This window comes from Egretta garzetta, unplaced genomic scaffold, assembly GCF_000687185.1.
Source record: "Egretta garzetta isolate BGI_Z169 unplaced genomic scaffold, ASM68718v1 scaffold154, whole genome shotgun sequence".
Taxonomy (NCBI): domain Eukaryota; kingdom Metazoa; phylum Chordata; class Aves; order Pelecaniformes; family Ardeidae; genus Egretta; species Egretta garzetta.
The window spans coordinates 4,462,148-4,486,205 of NW_009259600.1; the positions used below are offsets into that span (position 1 = coordinate 4,462,148).

General features: G+C 36.7%; 1 protein-coding gene across 1 annotated transcript in view; it reads left to right on the forward strand.

Moving 5' to 3' along the window:
• VPS13B (vacuolar protein sorting 13 homolog B) overlaps positions 1-24,058 on the forward strand; it is a 482,902-nt gene that overhangs the window by 107,505 nt on the left and 351,339 nt on the right. The window contains exon 16 of the mRNA XM_035893844.1: positions 3,124-3,308. Coding sequence (XP_035749737.1) covers positions 3,124-3,308 — 185 coding nt within the window. The remainder of the gene's footprint in view (positions 1-3,123; positions 3,309-24,058) is intronic.

A 24,058-nucleotide genomic window follows, 5' to 3' on the forward strand; every position in this document is an offset into this window, starting at 1 on the left:
GACTTTTTCAGCTTTTGTTTTGTCTCTCCTTAAAGTAGCTTTAATTTCTAATTAGCTTATTTTTTGAAGTGTAGACAAAAATGTTTGTGTGTTGTGGTGGTTTGGTTTTTTTAATGGCTTTCTTGCACCAACAGACTTCAAATGTGTTTGGATGCCACCTTTCCTCAGATGGCCACATGTGGTATTTGTACTTTTTGGGAGAAGAACATTTTCAGGAACGGCGTGCAATGTGTTTGAACTTCACACTGAGGGACAGGAAGAGCTTCAGGAGTTTTGTGTACATATTTCTTACCCCTTTGGTGACCTACTGTGCTGCAGTTGATACAGTAGTGACCTCAGGCAGCAAGGCCAGCCTGTGGTCTGCTCATGTACCCCAGAAAGATCTTTACATGGCTGTCAGCAGAAGAGGCAGATAGAAGATGCGTACTTCCCCCCAAGCAGGGCAAATGTAATTTTTCTTGTTCTAAGTCACTGCTTGGTGTCAAGGACTACTATAAGACAAACGAACAAGACTAATATAAGATCTCTTCTGAAAAGGCCTCTAATGAGTTTTGGTTTTCCTAGCAGCAGAGTCTGTACTGATCCAAAATTTGGTAGTTCCAAACTTCGAAGACTGATAGTTTCATTCAAACAGTAGGCTGCCTTTTTTTTTTCATTCTGAAGGAAGTTTCTCCTACCAGACACAAGTCTGAGTTCTATATAATCATGAAACATTTCTCCTTCATCCATCTTTTTTCTGCAAATGACATTTGAAGCTGGCAGCACAGTTGTGTCATTAGCTTCAAATGTGTTGCAACCTGGAGGCAGTCTTGTTGCTGGTTTCCTCACCCTTCTCAGCATTTTGGAGACAGGTAATCCTGATTCCAAGCTTTATGAGGTTGAAAAGCTTTGGTCTAAAGAATACTGATTACTATTACAGAAAGCTACAACATCTGGTTTTGTTTGTTCTTTATCCTCCATCTATATTTACATCTATTTTCTGAGAATCTTTCATGATTTCTCATTTTTTCTTTTATTCTCTTATTTTTATTTTTAGTGAGGAGCAATGGGATTGGGTTTTGTGGTTGGGTTTTATCTATGAAACTTTGATCTATGGTGAAAACATCCACAGCTGAGATAATCTCTCTTTATAGGCAGTGGGCAGAAATAGTGACCTGCAGAAAGCAGTTCATTCAATCTTCAGACCTAGAATTAAGTGTATCTCTGTTACGTATATAAGTGCTGTTTTCTTTCCTTTTATCTTAAAAGGGTCTTATATACTGATGTTTGTTTATACTGTAGGTATCTAACACTTGATGAGATTAATTCCTATTTTTCCAGAGCAAATAGTTTTCAGTTAGCTGTTTCCTAGTATTGACAAGGAATTGAGGGAGGAGATCTGTTTGTGACATAAGGTGAATGCTTGTATGTGCAAGTCCAAATTCAAAGTGATGACATTACCTTTGGCTGTACTACTGTGTCAGCGTGGTAGTTGGTACATGTCTTCTGATGTTCACAATGCATGTTCCCAAACCATGTTTCCTATGTCACGTGGGCCTTATGTGCCGCTTATGGACCAAAAGTGTTAGCAGCAGAATATTTTCCTCTTCTTCTTCTTCTTCATTTAGATTATCGTGCGTCTGAGAAGTGATGATGTGCTTTTTTCTTCACAGTTTTCTTGAAGGGCCACTCTCCCAGTCAGGTGCAGAATGTGCAAGGAAGTCTACTTATTGCCAGAATTTTGTGTCACTTCATGCTGCTACTGATTTTAGAGTTTGAGCATCAGGAATGGCCTGTTTCTGAATTCACAGAGCCTTCTGCAGAGTCTCTACTGTTGGTATGATCTCGTGTGTTAGGTCATATGATTGCAAGTGTTTTCTTGTGGAGCCAGATAGACACAGTGTATTGTGACTGCTTGTGACAGTTAGTTGGAAGGTTTTGATTTTGCTGTTGTGAAGAGCAATTCAGTGTTTGCAAGGGAATGTCTTTACACTTTCGGTCCCTAAAACATTTGTGATAAAGGATGCTTTTTTCCTGGGCTAAAGAGTATGTGAGCAGGTTTGGCAGTTTTCCCTCACTTGAGGCTCTCATTACCAATGGAATATTAACCTAATATTGTTAATTCTCATGTGGTTTTAGGCTTGTCCCTAAAATCTTCTACTGGAGGAGATTCTCCAGAATGGGAATGAGCTCATCTGTGTGTTAGGGATTACATTTTGGGGACACGAGAGAAAATAATGCTAAATAGCACAAAAAGTACGTTTCAGTGGCAGAGCAGGAGGTGATTAGGGTAAGAATAATAATGTGAATGTGCTGCAGGAAAAGGCTCCAAAATGAGCATATTGAAGAATCTTTGCAGTTTTTGTTCAATGTACTAAAGGAATCTGTTTAATTTCAGGTCTATATATTAGGAAGAAAAAGTAACTTCCTGACTTTGCTGTAGTTGTGGTAGAGCCTTCTTGTTGATAGTGGACTCTGTTGTCATAGAAGAATTTATTTGCAGACAGTATGTCCTGTACCTTGCACTACCCTCCCAATGCCTGTCCCCACTTGTTCCTTCTCCCCAGTTATTTTTCAAAGCCTTTTACCTAATATTAGAATGACTTAATGAGCTCTATGTTTGCCAAATATGGAATAGGAGGACAAATATGGAATGCGGCGCTTTTTGCATTTTGTTGTATGGATATCGTCTGGTTTTTTTCATCACTGGACATATCTCATTTAGTAATTCACTGTAAGCTTTTAAATAAAATTTTTTCAGAAAATTCAGTTTTCGAATAGATTTCTACTGTGTTTTTTATAACCACACAATTTTATGCGTAGATCTTATTTTGGTGGGAACACTTGGAATCACTTTTATTAAATATTTTAAAACCAAGAGACAACTAAATGAAAAGATATGATTTTTTTCTCTCATGTTTTGGAGGGAGATGTAAAGTTAAATCATATAACAGAAGTCCTATGTAGCATGAATTTAAGTATAAGTAGAATCAGCTCTTACAAGAAGAAATTTAACAAGCACACATCTCCAAACTTACAAACTAACTGCTTATAGTCTGATAGTCTGTGACTAAGTTTTTAAATTGTTATTTTTATGCACCAAAATAATGATTTTCCATCTTTTTCTCTCAATATTTTAAACAGGACCAAGCGAGCTCATGTCCCACTAACAGAATGCATATTTGAGCTTCCTAATTTGACAGTTCAAGCAACTAGAGCTCAAACCCTTCTGCTTCAAACTATTTATCAGAGCTGGTGTCATCCTGTTGGAAATGTCAGTTCGGTGGTGGTAAATGAAGCTTTACTGAATGAGGTCTTCCAAACTTCAGGTAAATAGTGATGCTTTTGGTTAAGTATTTATTACAGTACAGAGCACTGCTAGTGAATGTGCATACAACTATATCCTTTAAATCCAGGTTTTTACTTAGAGTAGTTAACAGACAGAATGTTTTTTGTGTGTATATGGGTATTTATAGCTTATGCTTAAAATCCAGGATGTAAGCTAAGCCACCAAGCTTCACTCCTTGGCACCAATTTCTGGATGCATTTAATTTTCCCATACAGTATAATTTTTCCATGCTTCCCTCATCTGAAACATCCACCCTGGCTACCTTATATGGTGCAATGTTGTAATGTAAGATCATCCAGAGGTGAAGCTGTTGGAGGAAATAATAATCCAGTTTTTTTTAAGGGCTTTATTAATCAATGGCATACATTGAATTTTTTAAAGTTCTGCAGATGTTTCTCATCTAGTTTCATAAATAAATATTACTTAACTGTTGTGAAATTTATGAAGATATGCAAGTCTCGGTGATGATATAAATAATGAAATTGGTTACCTGTCATCCTTTTGCAAAACATGCATGGATTTGGGGATTAAATTAAGGATTTTTGAGCCGTTTACAGAGGACACCAGAGTCTTCAAGTGCATAAAGGTCATTCAGAAGAAGATAATTTTTTTCTTTATATTTCTAGGCAGGCTAGAATAATTTAGACCTGGTTTTGTTTCTCTATTGTGAATAAACACATAACAAGAATAACTGAGATCTTTTGGAATCTCCCTTATTACCAGTCTTGGAGAATGTGTTAGGAGAATGATTCAGATGTAGTAAATCATGACTTGAAACAGAATGGTAGATTAGACTACCACTGGAAGTCTTTATCAGTTCTGTTTTTCTCAGTCCTGTTTTGCTTTTTCAGTCCTGTTGTTTTTTAAAGATAAACCTGTGTTGATCTGGTAGTGCAAAAGAACTGTTGTATTTTTCAGGTGCATAACCCTTGGAATAACTGGTTTAAGTGCTTATTTTTCCTTCTTTCCCAAAAGTCACCAATTTTCTTCATTCCTTGATTCTCTCTGGGCCACCTAAGGATGAGATTGTGAGGTTTTATTTTCAAGTACTGATACTTCTGAAGGTAGCAGTTTTACAGTCCATGCCTCAGAAATGTGAAAATACAGTCATTTGATAATTTCAGATGGTCTTATGGTTTGTACAGTTCCAAACTAACATGTTCCCTTGTTTAACATGTTTCAGTCCTTCAGTTCAATGAACTGTGATACAACCGTGCTAACAATATATCTGCAGAATAGAAATCTGGAGCACACATTTTAAGTACTTAGCATAAAGTAAATGAACAGTATAGTACACTTGCTTTTGTCTTCTCCTGTTTGTGGCTTAACGCTTGAGCTAGTAAATTTTATACTTCTGTAGTTGTACTTCACATGAACTAGATGAAGGCAGCTTTGAGATCAAGGCTATGAAATGATTGCTGTCTACCTTCTTGCCTTAATTGTTGGCTTGGTTGCTTCTGTAAGTCTACTGTTTTTTTGGAATACCTTTGTGTAAAATTTAGTATTGTGCCTCGTTGAAAATCGTCCTTATACTTTGTGTTAGCTTCTACATAGTTTAACAGTAACATGTATGTGTGTAAGCTTCTAAAAAAAATCCTGACTGTAATTCCACAAGGAAGTTGGAATTTCAGATTTTTTCCTTTTTTTTTTTTTTTTTTTTTTCAATCCAACCACTATCATAACAAGTCTTGGAATATTTTCTACTGTTTTAATGTCTGGCTGAACTTTGAGAAAATGAAGGCTATGATGTCTCAACTACAAATTATGGCACTTATGTCCATCACATCATGGTATTTGTTCTGTTACACTATTTAAGCGTTGTCTTATATTTGGATTTATTTTCTTTTTACTTTTGACCATTGATCACTGCTTCAAGGCACAAAACTCATGTCACCATGTTGCGGCTGTTTCATTTTGTTAACGTAATGTTCAAATTTACAAAAATGATTTGCCAAATTACCATAGATAGCTTCCAGTTGAGAAGAAGAACTGTGATTCCTCTGCAGTTTGAGAATTCCCAGTAGGGCTAAAAATCAGATTCAGAGAGTGATTTTTTTTCTCTTTACACTACTTTTATGAACAAAGACAGAGTAAAAATTATTCAGCAAGATAGCATGTAATTTAACAGAACTGGAACCACATAGCAGAGAAACTAAAGATAATCTGGGAAAGACATTTGTTTTCCGTTCACTGTTCTTCTGTCTTAATACGTTATATTTTATAATCTTTCCTGAAATAATTTTTCTGAATACAAACGCAACCATTTTTAAACATGGCTGTTTCTGTAGTTAACACTTTATACCAGTATTACTCTGTGATTTATTGGCATAGGAAATCCCACAACACAGGGAGAGTTACTGGTGGACTGTTCTCACTATATCTTGGATCCCACCATGGGAAGGCCAAAACAAAGAACACCAGGACTCAGCTGTACAGTGAAGGCAACTCAACTGTCCAGTCCTTATTTTCTAAGGTCACTAGTCACCTGTATGTATGTAGACATAAAGGTTTCCTTTAACAGTGGTAGCCCCAAATTATCTCACAACTTCATCTTCAGTGCAGCCACAGATATTAATTGTAAGATGTGTCACACAGATGTTTGGAGTCATTTACCCATTCCCATAGTTTTCTTGGCAACGACGTCTTTCCTTACTGTTCTTTGTCTGGTTTTCAGCTGGCTTTAAAGAGGGGATTCCCCAGGGGATAATGTAGTCAATAAGGAACTTTTCAGTAAACAAGGCACATCTGTTAATCACTGACATTGTTTTACTAACATTCAGCTTAGTTTCTCCAACATAAAACAGCAGCTGATGCAAGTTCCTTGGGTGTCCTTGATTTGGGTTCCCTCCTGTCATTGCATGCCCCTGTGCTCCTCTGGGCTTGTGCAGATTGGCCTGTGGTGGGCCTGGGAGTAGCCTGGCAGGGTATTTTTTGGGCTCCCCCTCCTGCCATTGTCTCTCTGAGCATCTTTGTGGGTCTAGAGATGAGCTTTTATTGTGTAACCTAACATCTCACGGAAATAACAGCCTTTTTGTCAATGGTCTTTCATTCAATGTTTTCCATCTGATCACAGCTCATTTTTAGCTATGCACAGAAGTAGTACAAAAGCACTTCAAGAAAATAGCTTTACATCCGTGTGGTGTTGTGGATTAATTGTTGCTTTGATCAGTTCTGTACAAATGCAAGTATAAAAGCATTTCCTTTATTTTCTTTTATGGCTCTTAAAAAATGTGGTCCTTGGCTTTTTCTGGTTTTGTTTCAATGAAATTGTAATGGTTTTGCAAGAAAAATTAACAATATGATTAAAGATCTCTTTATCTTCACTTTATCCTGTTTCCCAGGGGATCTCTTTCTTGAAATTCACCGCTTTCGTTCTGCTGTTACAAGAATCATAAGCTGTGTTTTTCATGAGTACTGTTGCCCAAATTATCTTCTACTTTTACATTTTCAAACTTCTAAAAGCCATCTTTCTAACTAATTAGAAATATAGCAGGACACAGCTATGTGTCTATCTAGATTCTTATCCCCCTCTTAAAAATAAATAAAAAAGCCCTGCCCAGACATGACATTATTCTCATAACAAGATAGGGCTTGTGTAGTTTGTCTTGCTATTTTTAATGGTCTGCTGTTATCCAGAGATTTCCATCAAATCTACCTGCCTACAGGCTGGACTGCAGCATTGTACACATTCTTGATACACAGTACAACACCATGCTTTTTTGTCCCTTATGAACAAACTGTGTCCTCCTATAGAAATTTTCTAGTTATGTGTTACCATTTCAGATCTGTTCTGCCAATTTTGAAAGTATACTAAGACTTCAAATTTTTCTTCTGTAGTTTACTACTTGAACATAGCTAGGCTGAAATGTGTTTGCCATTTGTTTACATAGCTTACATCTTTCTCAACTGCCTATGTTTGTATGGTGGTTGAAGAGAGTTATTGGGCTGAAACAGTTGTTGCTGAGCTCCTTATGTCTTTATCGAGGCTTCGTGCCAGGTGCTTCTTGTGGGTGAGTGATGTGCCTCCATAACATACTGATTCAATATTACTTGAACTCAAAAGTGACACCACAAGCCTTTGTATCCTCTCAGCATAGATATTTTTTAGCAGGAATTATGGTCCCTAGTTATATGCTTTTTCTAACACAGCCACCTCCTCCAGTTTTAAAACAGAGCCACTGAATCTCTGCTTAGAATATAGGCTAAGACATGAAAAAAGAACATAGAATCGTAGAATTGGTTAGGTTGGAAAAGACCTTTAAGATCATCAAGTCCAATCATTAACCGAACCCTGCCATCCCACCACTAAACCATGTCCCGAAGCTCCTCATCTACCCATCTTTTAAATACCTCCAGGGATGGGGACTCAACCACTTTCCTGGGCAGCCCAACAACAGATGAATTAGGGGAGAAAAGAAGGAAAAAATGGAAAGGAAGGAAAAGGAGAGAAAGAGGATCAGCTAATAAAAAGGCAAGAGAGATGCAGGGGAAGGCAAAGCAAGGAGATGCAGGTGGAAAGAGCAGAAAAGTAATAGAAGTTAACAAAGCCAAAATTTAATAGGGAGACAAGTACAGATACATGAGTTGCAGGAGGAGGAGAGAACATTAGAGAAGAACATGTGACTGTTGGCCCTTTGACATGCTGTGGAGAGTCTCCCAAGATATGAAGGCCTCTCTGGGAACCTGTCTGCTGGGTAACTCCTGAAAGACTTTCTCTGGATCTGGATGTAGTTTAAAAAGGAAGCTCTGCACTGTGTATCTCCACAAACATAGGAACAGAATTTATAGCTAGGATCTGGGGTTCTGTCCTATGGTTTCACCTGGAGCAGAAATGTTTTTCTGCCCCAAAACTTCTTTCAAAACTGATGTAGGCTGAAGGTGGTGTAGGGATTCAGAACAAACTCTCAAACTTTCCTGTGCAAATTATTGTTAGGAACAGATTCACAAAATACCAGGAAGGGAAAATTGCTTGAAGATTAACACTCTTATGTCCTGCATCTACCTTCCTCCCCCTGCTCTCTAGAAACCTTTTTCTACTAGGAGAAAAATGCTTTCCTCAAGTGTTTCATAGTTTGTTGGTTATTAGACTTGCTGTCTTCATCAGATAGTCCGAGGGTTTCTCTTTTGATTAACTTACCCAGAGGCAAGCTGTCTGAAAAAATAGGTTTTGAAGTCTCAAAAACAAGTTGTGTGTGTTTGGTTTCTGACAGAATTTGAGAATGAAGTGCCTGTACTACTCAAAGTTTGTATTTGTCATGCATATTAGTAAGGTCTATTATCCTAAAACTACCAGTGAAAAAGATATGTATGGTACTGTGACTGAGCTCAGAACTTGTGGAGAACAGGTAAAATGAGTATTTCAAGAAGGATTTTTACACTAGATATTTACTGTAAATATGTTTAAATATTATGCCTTCCTTAGCTTGAGATTATTGAATTCTGCTAAGAGCAGATTTTTAATTATAACTGATTTGGAATTTAAAGATACAGGTAACGGCTTAATGGGATTTTTGAAAGCACCTAACTCCCTTCATTGCAGTGAAACCTACTTGGCAAAGGTTCTTTTCAAATGTCAACTGGTATTTTTAGGGTTCAAAGAAGTCAAGAGAATTAGAAAATTTGAGATAAATATAACCAATGAAACTTACTACTTGAGTGAATTAGCTTTACTATTACAAAGTACGAGAAAGATTTGTACTGCCTAAGATAGGAGTTGTGCAAGAGCAAAAAAAAAAAAAAACCTACAATAGATGGGAATGCAAAGTGACAAAATGCAAAATAAGAAATGGATAAATAAAACAGCTGCAAACAACTGTTTGCTCTTTTACATGGGTCAAGAAAAAGGCATTATTAACTTTTTGATAATGCATTAAATCTAAAATAGAAAAAAAAAAAACCAAAAAGCAGTCTTCAACCCATACACAGCTCTTTGGAAATTTGTATTTGTGTTTTGGTTTTATTTTATAATCGTTTCAGTACACAAGCACAACAGTATGTTACGTGTCAGTTAAATAACATGTTAGTTCTTATGCTTGCACATGCCTGTTGTGAAAAAACCTGATTTTGCATTTCATCCACTATACATGTGGAAACAAACATGAATCTGAAATGCATCATGCTTTCCCCATTTTTGCAAGTAGATGTATTGATGTTAACAGAATTCTTTTACAATTATTATTATACTTTTTTTACAAAAATAAGTGTACAAAATACCAAAATGTTATGAAAATATTGCCAGTTAAGATCTTTCAAAGGTTGACCATAATTAATCCTATAGAGTAATTTTACTGTGTATTTTTTCATTATTTGTTAGTAGGTACCTGAAGCACTCAGTTTCTAACCATTTCAGCCTGCCAAGAAAACATATACACAGTCACACATGGCTTTAGTTTACTCTGGAAAACTGGAACTTGCTACCACTTTTTCCTTGTCCTATTCAGGTAGTTCATTATTTTGTTGACAGTTCTGTTCCATTTATCTGGTATTTTTGGGAAAATTGCTTGCAGACCTTACATTTCTCTATTGAAGGTGATCAAATAGGCATTTGAATCCCCCATGTAAATGATGTCTTAAAGTTAAAATAAAATCTACTTTCCAGAAAGTAACTGTAAAACTATTTTATGCAAGATTTCATGTGGGATACCTTAATGGTTGAATAATAAATTTTACCTCATAAAAATGAAATTCAATAATACAGTAGCTTTCTCAGCGCAGTAGCATCTGGTTGAATCTCATGAGAGCCAATATTTTCCAACTCATTAGGATCATGTCGTTCTGTATGTCGTCAACATTGACTTAGCCAAGCTACCTTTACTTACATAACCGCCAAACTATTAAATAGGTCTCTTGTGGAGTGAAGTCAAATATTCCTCTTATTTTGCTTTTGCCTTGGAAGAAGAGAAGAAAATGTACATACTGTAACATTTAAACATCTGGTCTAAACCACATCAGGGTAACACTGAGGAAAGTAACAGGATTCAGTATTCTTCCCAGGTGTACATATAAAAAAGGGTTGTGGAGCTGCTGCATAGTTCTTTTAACCACTTAGGAAAAAGACTGAAACAAGTGACTTGCCTTTCTAATACCCCTGTTTTTAAAACTACTTTTTTGCTCTTACCTTCTCCCCTGCCACCAAACCCCAAAACACAAAACTCAGTGAAGCCCAACATGTTGAAGTTCAGTGGTAGTGCAGGTTGTTAAGCTCTAATCACTTCCTTGCAACATATTGGCATTTAATCTCTGTTTGTTCCACATAATGTGGCCAGTTTTGGCATTCATTTTGAGGAATATGACTTAGACTTTGATTTTAAACAGAAAGTTTAAGAGTGTATTCTCTTAAGTAATTGCTTGGGAGTGGCAGGACACAGCTGTATGAAACTTGCATGGTATAAACAGTTTACTGTCTTGCATGGGTGATTGTACCCACATGTGTGTTCATCCTTCATGAAGGCTTCTGAATACAGTGTGTAAATAGTATTTTTATACATTGTACACTTCTGTGAAAATCTGGTAGATTATCAACTCTGATTTCAGATGGAAACAGTATGAATAAGCAACCTAAGCACAATTTGTTCTTTATCTTAATTATTTGAGCTTAATGTAGTTGGGCATAATCTTTTTATTACCTCTTATTGTAGACATTTTCAGTGATATTCTTTACTCATGAATTGACTTACACTGAACATGGGATGGGTGGGACATTTTATCACTTTAAAATTTAATCAGTGGGGTTTAGCTTGTTGAGTATCTCCTGAATTCCTCTGCCTGAAGCAATGATTCTGTAGTGGCCTGAAATGAAGAACTAATGTGTGAAGTATGCGTGGATATCAATAATTATAATTGCATTATTTTTTCTATAATTAATATACACTAATAAGCTTTGAAATTTAAAAATACAGCATTCTGATGAAAGAATAGTGGTAGACATACTTAAGGCATTCATACAAGTTTAACTGATTTGTAACGTCATGCTGAATAATCTAATGTAATTAAAAATCCTCTCAAGACTTTTTAAATGTCTGTTGTTGTGAAAGTGAATGTATGCATAGTATCAATGTCACAGTCAAGGAGAGAAAGAAAAGTTAAAAAAACAATAGGTTGTGAAAGGAATACATCTGTACATAAAAATCTATGGATATACATAAATATATATAAGCTGCTTGAGTTGAATTGTGTTTCAGAGTTGCAGGAGAGCTCAGTTCAGTGTGTATGTTGAAATTAACAGCGAACTCTTCTTGGGCATGTAGGTGGGCTACCAAAACCAAGACACCTAAACTTAGAGCTATAAATAGTGCCCTTCCTCCAGAGTCTGTAGTTTATTTGCACAAATAGTAATGGAAGCTGTGACTGAGAGCACCTGTTTTGTTTGTTCAGCTGTTAGCTCTATGTTATTTCTTGTTCTATTAAGAAAGGCGTGTTTGGACAGCAGGGAGGTAGGCTGCCTTTTTGCCTTGTTCTAGCTGCCATGTACTGCATCAGGTGAAAAGCTCTACAGGGAGGTTGAGGTGGTGGCTTCTTTTCAAAGAACAATAGAGCATGTTGAGACTATGCTACTGGAGTTCAGTGTTACAATGGGAAGACTGGGAAGAACATAAGTCATGAATCTGTTGCATAATAGGAACTGCAAAGTTGTGTAGAGCTCAGAGCAGATACAAAAGAAAGCTTCAGAGGTAGCAGAAGGAAAGATTCTTTTTTGGGGAAGAACTCAAAGAAGTTGTCAAATTTAGAGTGAACCAGGAAGCCATCAGTGGTGACTGATAGAAGAATAAAGCATGAATGAGAAGGCCATGGTGGTTTTTTGGTGCCTGTGTTTTAAGAAAAAAAGTGTATGCAGAGGTCCTGCAACAGAAGTATTTACCCCAGTCATGCTACCATTTGCTGAACAGTGCTTTTCAGAAAAGCAAAAGGAAACTATTTCTTTGCCCCTAGCAAAAAATAATAGGGTTGTCAGAAAATTCAAGGTGGAAGGGACTGGAGGAGGTCTCTAGTCCAATCTGCTAAAAACAGTCACAGTCAGTTATGGGATCAGACCAAGTTCCTTAGGGCTTCATCCAGTCAGGCCTTGAAACTGTCCAAAGGTAAGAATACCTGACTGCTCTGTGCAACCTGTACCACTGCTGAACTGTTCTCATGGTGAGAAAGCTCTTCTTCCTGTCCAGGTAGAGCCTTTCTTGTTTCAAGATATGACCATTGTCTTTCATCCTCCTACTGTTGTCTGTTGTGAAGAGCCTGGCTGTGTCTTCATCACAACCTTCTTGTACATACTGGACGGCTGCTAGTATGTCAAATGCATTATTGCTGCTTTTCACCTTTTTAAACATTAAAGCAAAGTCATAACTGAGGAGTCCTAGTTAGTGTCAAAACTCAGTGATGGCACCCCTGGAATCTGTTTCCTGCTGTAATTCTCATGCCAACTAGATTGAACCTGACCTTCGATGGTATCAGTACATACAAACTCACACTGTTGTCTGATTAATAAGTATACTAATATATGGCATCGAATACTTCCAGCTCAGACCATCACTCTGTGGTAGTTTGATGGTTGTGGAAATTTCAGAAGTCAGTATCTCTCCTTTTCCCCTTCAGATTAGAGAATTCTGCTTTGTAGGACATTAGATCAATTTATATAGTAAGATATTCTGAGAGGCAAATGAAAATGCATACAAGTGATACAACACAAACGATCAATAACTTATGTCTACTAATTATATAGTGTTTTCTGATTATGGCTTTGTGGGACCCCCTTTCATTTTAAAATGTAAACAAAGCTGTTGTGGGCTGTGAAAACTGCCTGTTCCAGGGTTTTGTTCACAAGTTTCATTTCTCAGCCTTCAGTAGTTGCTATTTAAAAAACCTTAAATGTGTGCTATCACATTCTGTAGTACTCTTTCAAAATGCCTCTGCTGGAGTGAACATAAAACAAACGAAGAAACTCCCCCAGTAAACAAATAATAGCAGACCCTTAACTTAGATTGTAAAACTGAGTTATATAATTCTTGTGCACACAATCTTCCCCCTTCTAGTGGTTCCATACTATTCAGGTGAATGCCCTGTATGTCCATTAAAATAATATGTCACCTATTACATTTCAGCATCCAGTGGCAACTTGGTATAAGAATAGTTTTCTGTGCCATTCATCTCTCCATAACACATCCTGTCTCTTCAATTTTTTTTTTTTCTCCATTTGGGTATATAAAAGTATTAAAGTTTCTATACGGGCATGGTTGAAAAATGTGTGGGGATCTTCCCCACTTTTCTCAACTGCAAGTGCTAAGAATTGTAAGTATTAAAAAAGACCACAAAGATAGGGACTAAATTACGTATTTAAGCATTCTCCAAATTACTGTAGATCCTGAAGAAAATGTTCCAGGTAAGTTTTCCTGTGCAGTTTGTCACTTACAGATGTTACACTCTCACTGAAGATCTTCTCTTGGAAAACCAAAACCCGCTGTCCTAAGGTTTATGCATGTAAAAAGAAAAAAAGGTAATGAGAAAAGATTGCATTGTATCACTCTGTTACGCATTTCATTCAGTTTGAGTGAAAGTTTATTCAGTTTGTAGTGTGTGCAGGATAGTAGTTTTGTTTTAATCATGATGTGGGATTTTTTTTTGTTGTTGTAAGGTTAAAGTTAAGAGAAATGCTTTGTGGTCCTGAAAAACTTGGATCACTTTAAAAGAAATTGGAAAATCTTACAGCATATCTTCCTCCTTCTTATTCAGAATGAGGAATTTTGCAGTTTGGAAAGTAGCAGGATAATTAGATGGTTTGATCTTGATGAGGCAAGAAATATCAGCAAGTAAATTTCGAATGGAATAGATTATTAGGGAATGTGAATGAAATGAAAAAAATAGTACAGAACTGAAGAAGTTCCTGTGAGGAACTTTTGTAGTAAAAATGTTTGCTGTAGTAGTAATCTTTACTTTAGAAAAAAACACCCAAGGCATAATCAGAACTAAATAGATTTAAGAGTGAGTGCCTTCATAAACTATTAAACATGATAGAAGCATATTTTCTGTTTACAAAGGTGTAACATTGAAGGCTGATCTTGAACAGTGATTTTATGTAATGTGTGTAGTCTTGATCAAATAAAAGTTGCACTAAGTTGAAATCCTGTGACAGATTCTAAGTATTGGAATGCTGCTTAAAACATAATTATAACAGTGCCTACAATACTAATAGTTTAGAAAATAGTAGTGTACTCTAAAATTACATTCATGTAATGAACTCCAGTGAATGACATGGAAAATTAAATTCCATTTGTGGGGACATTTTGGTTCTTGTGACAAGGTACGATGAATACACCTTGAATACTGTGTTCAGTTTTGGGCCCCTCACTACAAGAAAGATGTTGCATTGCTGGAACATGTCCAGAGGAGAGCCACAAAACTGGTGAGGAGTCTGGAGCACGTGTCTTATGAGGAGCAGCTGAGGGAACTGGGGTTATTTAGTCTGGAGAAGAGGAGGCTGAGGGGAGGCCTGATCACCCTCGACAACTGCCTGAAAGGAGGATGGAGTGAGGTGGGTGAGTGAGGTAGGTGTTGGTCTCTTCTCCTAAGTAACGGGCGATAGGACAAGAGGAAATGGCCTCAAGTTGTGCCGGGGTGGTTTAGCTTGGACATTAGGAAAAATTTCTTTGCTGAAAGAGTTATCAGGCACTGGAACAGGCTGCCCAGGAAATTGGTCAAGTCACCATCCCTGAAGTTATTTAAAAGATGGGTGGACGAGGTGCTTAGGGACATGGTTTAGTGGTGGGATGTCAGGGTTAGGTTAAAGGTTGGACTCTATGATCTTAAAGGTCTTTTCCAACCATAGTGATTCTATGATAAATTCCAAGGGTATTATTGCCATAGAAGGATACCAGAATACTATGTACTGCAATAGCAATTGCTAGTCTGATGCCCCACATGACTTATTATATTAAATTAGGCTTTTTAAAAAGCTACCTACACTGTGATTATTTTAAAACTAGAGATTATGGAGCCAAATCCCAGTTTGTAATTGCATGGTTATTCAAGAAAAAGATACTCTTCTCCAGGAATATAACTTGTGGGAGAGTTGTTAAGCTGTAGAAATGCAGACTGTATGAGGAGTGATTATTGCGAACCTTGCAGTAAAGAACAATGTTTTTCCTGTGTGTCCAGTCTACCTCATAGAGATAGAATAAAATTAATGCAAGGTGCATGTAATAAGCTAATGGTAAGGACTGGAAGTATATTTTTATTGGAAAATATTAACTCACAATTACAGCAGTGCTTTGACCATGAATTGTTTAGGTTATTATTATGGCTCTAAAGGTGGGCAGTTCTTTTGGAGAAAAATCTACCAATGGTAGAATTACACAGTAACATAAAAAGGTAGTAACAATAAGGCAGACAAAGTTAGTGAAACATTAGATTCTCATGAAACGAGACTAAGCAACAAAGTTCTTAAAATTTTAGAGTTCTTTGATTTTGCTTTTTGAGGGGAATTACTGAGGAATAAATGAAGAGGTGCTCTGTTACAGTGTTATTTAGTTGTATCCAGTGAACGTCCCTTATCTTTGTGTGAAATGTAATAGGAAAATTAAATATGACACAGCAGATGTAACTGCTTTGATGTGTTGTACTATTGTAGGAAAGTAATCCTTACTTTGCAGTATTGTAGATTTTTTTTTTTACCATGAATAAAGGTAATATCACACTATGTGATATGTTAATTAAAAGTTTGGATTCTACGAGATGTCAGAGTTCTATGTATAACCACAACCCCTGAATTTTGGGAACATTGTCTTATGCAAAATAAGACCTCCTACGTCTGCTTAACATCCTCTAAAACATACTTTGGAACCAGAGCTGCTGTCGATTCAGAGAAAGTAATCAAGAGCTATTTCCAGAAACACCTTTGTTGTAGCTGGTGATCCTCTAAATAAGCATAGTCACCATTCTGAGCTTATTTTCTTTCTGTTACAATTACACCATAAGTCTGGTATGGATACAGATCAAACCAAATATGTGGTTTACTTTTTCATCTTGTTTTTTGTTGTTGTGGGTTTTTTTTGTTTTGAGGGCAACATGATAAATCCAGATAGTATACCTTCTTATGCTGATTTCTCTTGTCTTTGCACCTGGGTTTTGTTGCTGCATATCATTCATGAACTTTCCTCCTTTTACTGTTTTTGTCACATCCTGGGATATTCAACCCTTTTCTTATTGGACATCTTTGTTCTGATCTTTTTCCTTTCTCCTCTTGATTTGCATCTTTTTCTGCTTTTCTTTAACAAACAGCAGGAGATCTGATCAGTTAGGTATGGAGGGGTAAAATTTTAAATCTAGGCTGATGCAAAGGGTTTTTTGAAGTATTCCAGTATTTTTTCAAATTTTCCAACTTAAGACATTGATGTGTTGTGTTTTTTTGTATTTTTTTTTTTTTTTCCTCAACCTGCTGTTGGAAGAAGAAAAGCTTCATTGCTCTAAGGGGTCTGAGCTCGTTAAATAGCTACATTTAGTTCTTTTTCATATGAATTGTCACCTTAGCAGGAGTATATTGTAGTCTGGCTTCATCTGTTTTCTGAGAGAAGTGAATACTTAATTATTCGGAAGAAGGTGCAAGAATCTCCTAACATTATAGAAGCTAGTGATACATCCAAGCTCCTCTGCAGAGGCTTTGAGTTCTCTTCTTGTGTTACATCTCTTGTTATTACCTGGCTTGCATGACATATCACAGATGGATATAGCAGTTTTATTATGCCAACTACTTTATTTCTTGTATTATTTAGCATTTTTCATTCTCCTGTATGTTATCTCAGAATTGTGATGTAGCCAAGTCATCTAGATATTTTAGTAATTGGAATTACAGGAGAAAAGTTTTTAAAGAAAAATAATAATAAGTAGAAATAGTAATAAACTAGTCATGCTTTACTACAAGCTGACTAAGAGTTTCTGTGCTGACTTAGAGCTGTCCCAACTTACTATTTTAGGAAGTGAAGGAGTCCTTGAGATTTCCATTTTCCTCTATCTTTTAGAATGTTTTTCTTAACTTTTTGCTGTCTTCTCAAAGAAAATCTTTACTGAAAAATCCCTTCTCTGGTGTCTCTGTATCAGCCTATTTAGTGTGAGCTCAGTAGATTTTACTCAGAAGCTAACTGGTGTCTTTTGGTTTCAGTTTAGATAGCAAAAAATCATCTTCCAAACGTGGTTGTACCCCACTGTTTGATAGCTGGGTCCATTCAGCTTTCTGACTTTGTATTTTCTGGTATTTTGGCTGTCGAAGGACCACGTTAAATTCTGTTGCTCGCCTTAAATGTGTATCTACCAACATGTCATCTCAGAAATCCAGACTCCAATTAAGTTTTGGGATACAGAATTACACTCTTTAAACCTAAATACCTTCAGATTTGTTACTGCTGTGAAGAACCAGTCAGCCATCCATTTGCAGTGAGGAGTTAAATGAGAGCCTGGTTTAGTTGTTTGCTTGATAAAAGAGAAAGTTTCAAACTTACACTTCCAAAGGACAACTGGAGTTAGGAATAAAATGGGTGTTTTTCAGAGACACTTTGGACATCACATATATCTGTTGTTGTGATTTTGTTATCAGAGGTGAGTCCATTTTTACCCAGTAGAATGGAGAAAAGTGACAGCCCTGCCTGCCAGAAAGGAACAAAGTCTCTGCTTTCCTTCCCTCCAAAAAAGTACCAAAGCAAAAGGATTTTTTGTTATGGTCTGTTACAAACCAAGGAATTGGGAATAGAGAGGATGATTTTTTTTTTTTTTTTTTTAAAACCAGTTCTACTGTCTTTCATGCTTCCCAGGATTTAAATGCAATTTTTGTATTAGTGCTTGACAGTGAATATTTGCTGTTGTAGGTAGTTACGACTGTGTGCTTGGTATGCTCTTGGCAGTAAATGTCTGACTGGCAAGTTTAGAATTGTAGGGTGTACAATGTAAAACACCTGTTCTATACCTATTATACCGTATCTTTTTGCAGATTCTTTTAGAGTCCCACTTAGCTTCTAAAGAACATAGTTTCTCCGTGTATTCAACAGCTTTTCAAATGCTGTGGAATTGTGTTATAACTAAGATAATGTACAGTTCAGAAAGTCAAACTGCACTATTCTGGGCATGGTCTTGGGAAATTGCATCTAAAAACAGTGTTTGTGCCAGCAAACCAGATCATTTCAGAGACATTAGGAGTCCTTAGATATTTGTCTACTCTTTTTAGACTGACTCAGCTTTAAAGCAAAGCTTTGAGGCACTGATGTAACAGCATTTGCAGTTCTGTTGAAAGCTCGTATGACTGCATCTCTCTATAGCTCTCATAGCTCCTGGTTTCATCAGTTAACTCTGTATTCAGTCCACTGGGCTTAGATGAGGTGGTTGTGATCACGAAAGTGCTAAGCACTTGATCTTCTGCCTTTCAAGAGAGCTTTTTATAAAACTTGCTTTGATGTGTACTTTGTGTCCAGGCTACTTTCCCAGTGGGATCACTTTTATGCTGCTATCCATTCGTATGTTGCAGTATTCCATATGTTATCAATGAAACACAGCTTGCCAGCAGATTTGTGCTTATCACTGAGGTAGTACCTCTACCATTTTCAGCAATAAGAACAACTACTTCTTTAATTCATAAAATTTGCCTTCTGTAAATTTGTGCAAAGGCTTAAAAAACTCTTTTTGCATGTACAGAATATTCCCTAAATACAAGAAAAAAACTAGCTGAAAAAGGGAATAGTATTGGACCAAACTGTTGTCATGATCTCAGTCTTCCAATCTCTTGCCCTCTTGGGTAGCCTTTGCTACCTTCGTTTGCGTGATTTGTCAGAGTTTTAATATAAACCTTTAGGGGAGTTTTTTTTCTAAGGATGCCAGTAAAGAGCTGTTCTAATGTAAAAATTGGTGGGGAAAATGATCAACAGAAAAGAACACTAAAAAGTCCACATGTATGGTGGTGAGATGAAATAAAGAAATACAGTTCAGAGCATTCACTGACAAACACTTTTTTTCTAACCTTTTTCTGTCAAGCATTTGGTCAGATGCTGCATTTGCTATGGTAGCATTTGATGAGAAAATTGGGCTGCAGAAAAGGCGGCTGCAGACTATAACAGAACACCTAGAGGCACACGTACAAGTAAAATGGATGATTTTCTAGAGAGCTTAATTAGTGTATTTCCCTCCCTGCTAAATTCTGAAGCTGGTCTGAGTTATGAAGGTTGTCATTTAGGTTTCTGTAATATTGCCCAATCTTTTCTGTAACCCATCTAACTGGACAAATGCTTCCAGGGTGAATGTAAGACTGTTTTATTGCACCAGCTGGCTTTGTTCTTAGGCTTTCAAAATGGCATGAGTACCTGTATGTTAATTAATTTTTTGTGAGATTTTCTTTAATTTTCCTTTGAAATGCTTGTTTGCTGTAACGCAGTAAGATTTCCGTGTGTAGAATAGCAATTTCTCTGAGTATATATCCTTAACCTCCTTTGCAGTCTGTTCTTTCAGTGTTATACTCTCAGTTGTTTGAATGTAATCGGACATGTTCTGATAACATGTTTATTTCCTATGCATTTATAGTACTTCAAAAGTTTCTACCGCAAAGAATGGGGAAACTTGAAGCTTAATTATACCATGTTTGTATATTATCTGTTGGGAATTTCAGTCCATACTTCATTTATGAAAATATAAACTTTTGACAAATCACAGAAATACTGCAGAAGTCAGTTTGAAAACTTTACAAATAATGGTAGAAAAAATAAATAGTTTGAGGTGGCAGGATATTGAAGAGACCTGATGGTGCAAAGAGGAGATTTGGGTTTATGGGTTTCTTCTGCCTGGGGAAGGAATGGCAAAGGAAGATCCAGTGCCAACTGGATCCCAGCACCTGCAGGAGGGTGTGACTCACTCTTCCAGGGCAGGTCCTGAGGCACTTTGTGTGTCACCCTGCTGTCACCCATTGAGATAGCAACGCAGTCACAATGCCCCAGGGGAGGTAAAAGGGGGGGGTCCTCTTGGGCCACTGCCAGATTGTTGGGGGTCCCAGCCAGGACAGAGCAGAGGTTATGGTCTGGTAGCATGAATACAAATAATGAAAGAGGAGAGCCTTAGTATGTGAATGCTCTCTGTATCAGTGAGCAGGTCTACAGCTCGTAGTAGACTGCTATTTCTCTTGGAGCTAAGAATCTGGAATTTTATGACGCTGGTGGAAGCAAGGGTAAGAGATGAAGTTGAGGTGACTGGTGACTTAGATGTGGGAATTAATACTGGCTCTTCTCAAGCAGAGGTAGGTGCTTGTTGAAACCATGATGACGTGGTAATTGTGTCAGATTTCTTCACATGGTGGTTTAAGAAGTTGTATCAAACAGGTCAGAGTTGCAATGGTTCATTAACTTTTCTGAAATTTGAGGAATAGTCTTTTAAGCAACTCTTCTCTAAGGCTCGCTTCCCTCTTTTTCTCTCCTGCAGTATGACTTGCAGTTGCTGCCCAAGATAATAGTAAAAAATAATGAGCAGATAAAATAGGGTCATGAACTATAGTGTAAATTTTTTAACCAACTCTGACTTTGCTTTATTGCTGTTTGGAAACTTTTTTTCATTAATAATACGTTGTTTAATAAGCTGCAGTCAGTAGACGTCCCTTCATTTCTGTAAAACCTACTTCAATTTTCTTCTATACTTAGGAGTCATGTTCTATTTCACTGAGGTAGTACAGAGCTTTTTTTGTTTTAGTCAATTAGAAAATGACTTCTTAGTCCGGTTGCACTTGAAATCATGATTCAGAGCCAAAGTACCCTTATGGGTGCTTCCCTGTTTGGACACAGCTTGCCAGGTGGAGCTCAAACTTGCTGGCCATAGCATCCGGATGCTTTCTTCTTTTCATAAGCCATTGAATTGTTATTTAAACAGAAGAGTTAAAATACTTTTAATTTCCGTAATTCACTTTTTCTTTTACCTGTATTAAATACATATATACCCTTTTGGCTAAGTCTTTGTATTCAAGTGGGGAATATATTTTCATTCTTGGCCATTTTTTTGTCTTTGCTTTCACTGGTCTTAAGCATATAAACAAAAAGAGCATAATGCTGAGGAACAGCTACATGGTTGTCCCATATCAGATTAGCTGTACGTTGTCTTGTCCTCCCAGAAGCCTCAAAGAACAGTTTGACTTCTGAATGCTATTCGAGTCGTTATTTTGGCATTTGAAATGCCACTGATCTTCTTAAGGCTCTTGTGGACTTTGGGAATGGGACATAAAACTCTTAACAGAAAATAATTGTAAGCCTGGAAGAGTTACTTTGTAAGAGGCAAATGTGGTATTTGAGGCAACTGCATCGTATATTGGAAATTAAACTTTTCTGTCTTGCAAATTGAGGTGTAACAAGTTTCAGTAGCCAAAACAAATTCCAGTTAAAAGATGCTTTTGTTTTGACAATAGTTAATGACTGCAACAACTTACTGAGACTGCAGCAGGGCTTTTTTTTTTTTTTTGATAGATTCATGCTGCTGTTTCAATACAGGAGGGGAATCTGGTGGCCTGTATGTTCAAAGAATTGAGTCTGGATGATCACAGGGCTTCCTTCTTTTCCTTTTCATTCTGTGTTACTTGATGCTTCACAAATTATTTTCTGTTTGAAATGTTATTTCCCCCAGATCTCTAACGGGAGCCAGCTGATTTCTGAACTGTCCTCTTGATCAGGCTGTGTCTATTTAATGCAGTTGACCCTTGTTAGCTTTTGGTGCTAGCTGAAGTTGTATTTTCTGCTATTGGTTTATATTTAATTTGTGTCTTGTTGTGTATGTTCTTTATATGAGGCTTCTGTTCATTCTGTTACATACTAACCTAATACGGTGATTGAAAAATGAAATGTTTCATTAGTATTATGAAAACCCAGGCTTACAACACCAAATCGTAAGAAAAGTTTATGAAGCTTGCTGACTGTGACATGTTCTAGAAGTTGGGTCATCTTTCTTTTACTTAACTCGCATTTAAAAAAAATTAGTAATTAAATGAGGTTAGGATAAATCTCATGAAACTGACTGACTGAAATTAAATAAGTGTAACAAAATTTCCTGATGTTTGATATGTCATTCATCAGTGTAAGCTTTAAAATCAAAAAAACCCCAAAGCAACAAACATATTCTGTTTTGTAGTGGCTCAGCTATTTCATATGCTACTGGAAACATTCTTTACCTTCTAAGGATGTTATCAAGCAACAGCTAGTGAATAATCATCTTTATATGTATTGCCAGTAATTCAGATGTACTGTAATTCTAGACATTGGCAAGAATGAATCTGTCTTTTTAATTGAAGATAGCTGGTTTTCATTGAGAGGCATTTGTATTTAGCTGACTACCTCAGATATTTTTTTTTTCTGTTTTGCACAGTCTCTCTTTGGCAAAGGAAACTTCCTGATAGTAAGGGGGGGGTGGGGGCGGGGAAGTAAATAGAAAAATGTTTCAGCAGCATTCTGCTTGCTCAAGGTATTCTGTGGAGGAGATGGCTTGCTCTTGTAAGACTTCAAAGATTTCTAACATGGCTGTTCATACTATTTCCTTGCTACAAAAGTTAATGGGTTTATGGGCTGTCATGTAATGTGGATAGAAGCCTTTTGACTTATTAGTTATCCTTGCTGTTGGGTTTGAAATGAGATTGTTCTGGCACTGAAACCTTTGATGTTGGGAAGGTAAAACAACTACTTCTTCACTTTCTGTCCTTGATGTGGGCAATCAACTTTATTAGCTTTGGAATCTGTGTCAGATGAATTCCTTAAGCCTACTGTGAGTTGCCTGTGTTTTATCCTGCTTTTCACAGTACAACATAATGTTGTGCAGTGCTACTATTTTTATACTTTTAGTTCCACACCTGTTTCTTTGTTGTGTGTTTTTTTTTTTTTTTTAAAAAGTGTTCCAGAATATATAAGTACAATAGAGTTGTCCTTTAGATCATTCTCATCTGTGTTAAGAACTGTTTGATATTTCAGTTGCAGGACTCTGTTTCCCAACAAAAGTCATGTGACATCAGCAGTGAGGTGCAATAAGAGCTCTCTTAGGATTACTTTAAATAGAATGGAAGACTTTGGGTATATAAGGTTGTGTGGCCTTGAATGTGATTTTTATTTGATATATGAGCTGTGACATAGCAATTGCATGACTGAGATGTGCCTGTAAGCGATGTAGTGTACAGATGGGGTTTCTCTGAAACAAAGCCAACGACTAAATCTGAATGTGCTCATTTAAAGGGTAAAGAATACTTCATAAAACATATGGAAACATTTCTATGTTTTTTCATTAAACAGGCTTCTTACTCCTTACGCATTTTTTATGATTGTTCATGCTAATATGTCATTTACCTGAATCAAGACTGCCTATGCATCTGTTTGGTGTAGTGACATTTGTATAATGTTATGAATCCTTTATTTAAAAGCACACTAAATATAATTTTCTATTTTATTATTCCAGAACTTTTCATCATTTCAGGGATGAAATATTCCTTTTCACAGAACTGTTGGAAAAAACCTTACCATTACGCATTGCAAAATATATGATTTAGGAAGAATGTCAAATGATAGTAATAGGGCAGTTGCACAGTATGATTTGAATTACATGGTTATTGGGATCCACTGAAATAAAATCCAGGATTATGTACATTTGAACAAGAAATGTAGACCAAATTTATACAAAGAGGATCTCTCTCTTCAAAAGCACGGATCCTGAAAATGTGCAGAAATCATAACAGCCCACAACTCAACAGGGACATTCTGTGTCATG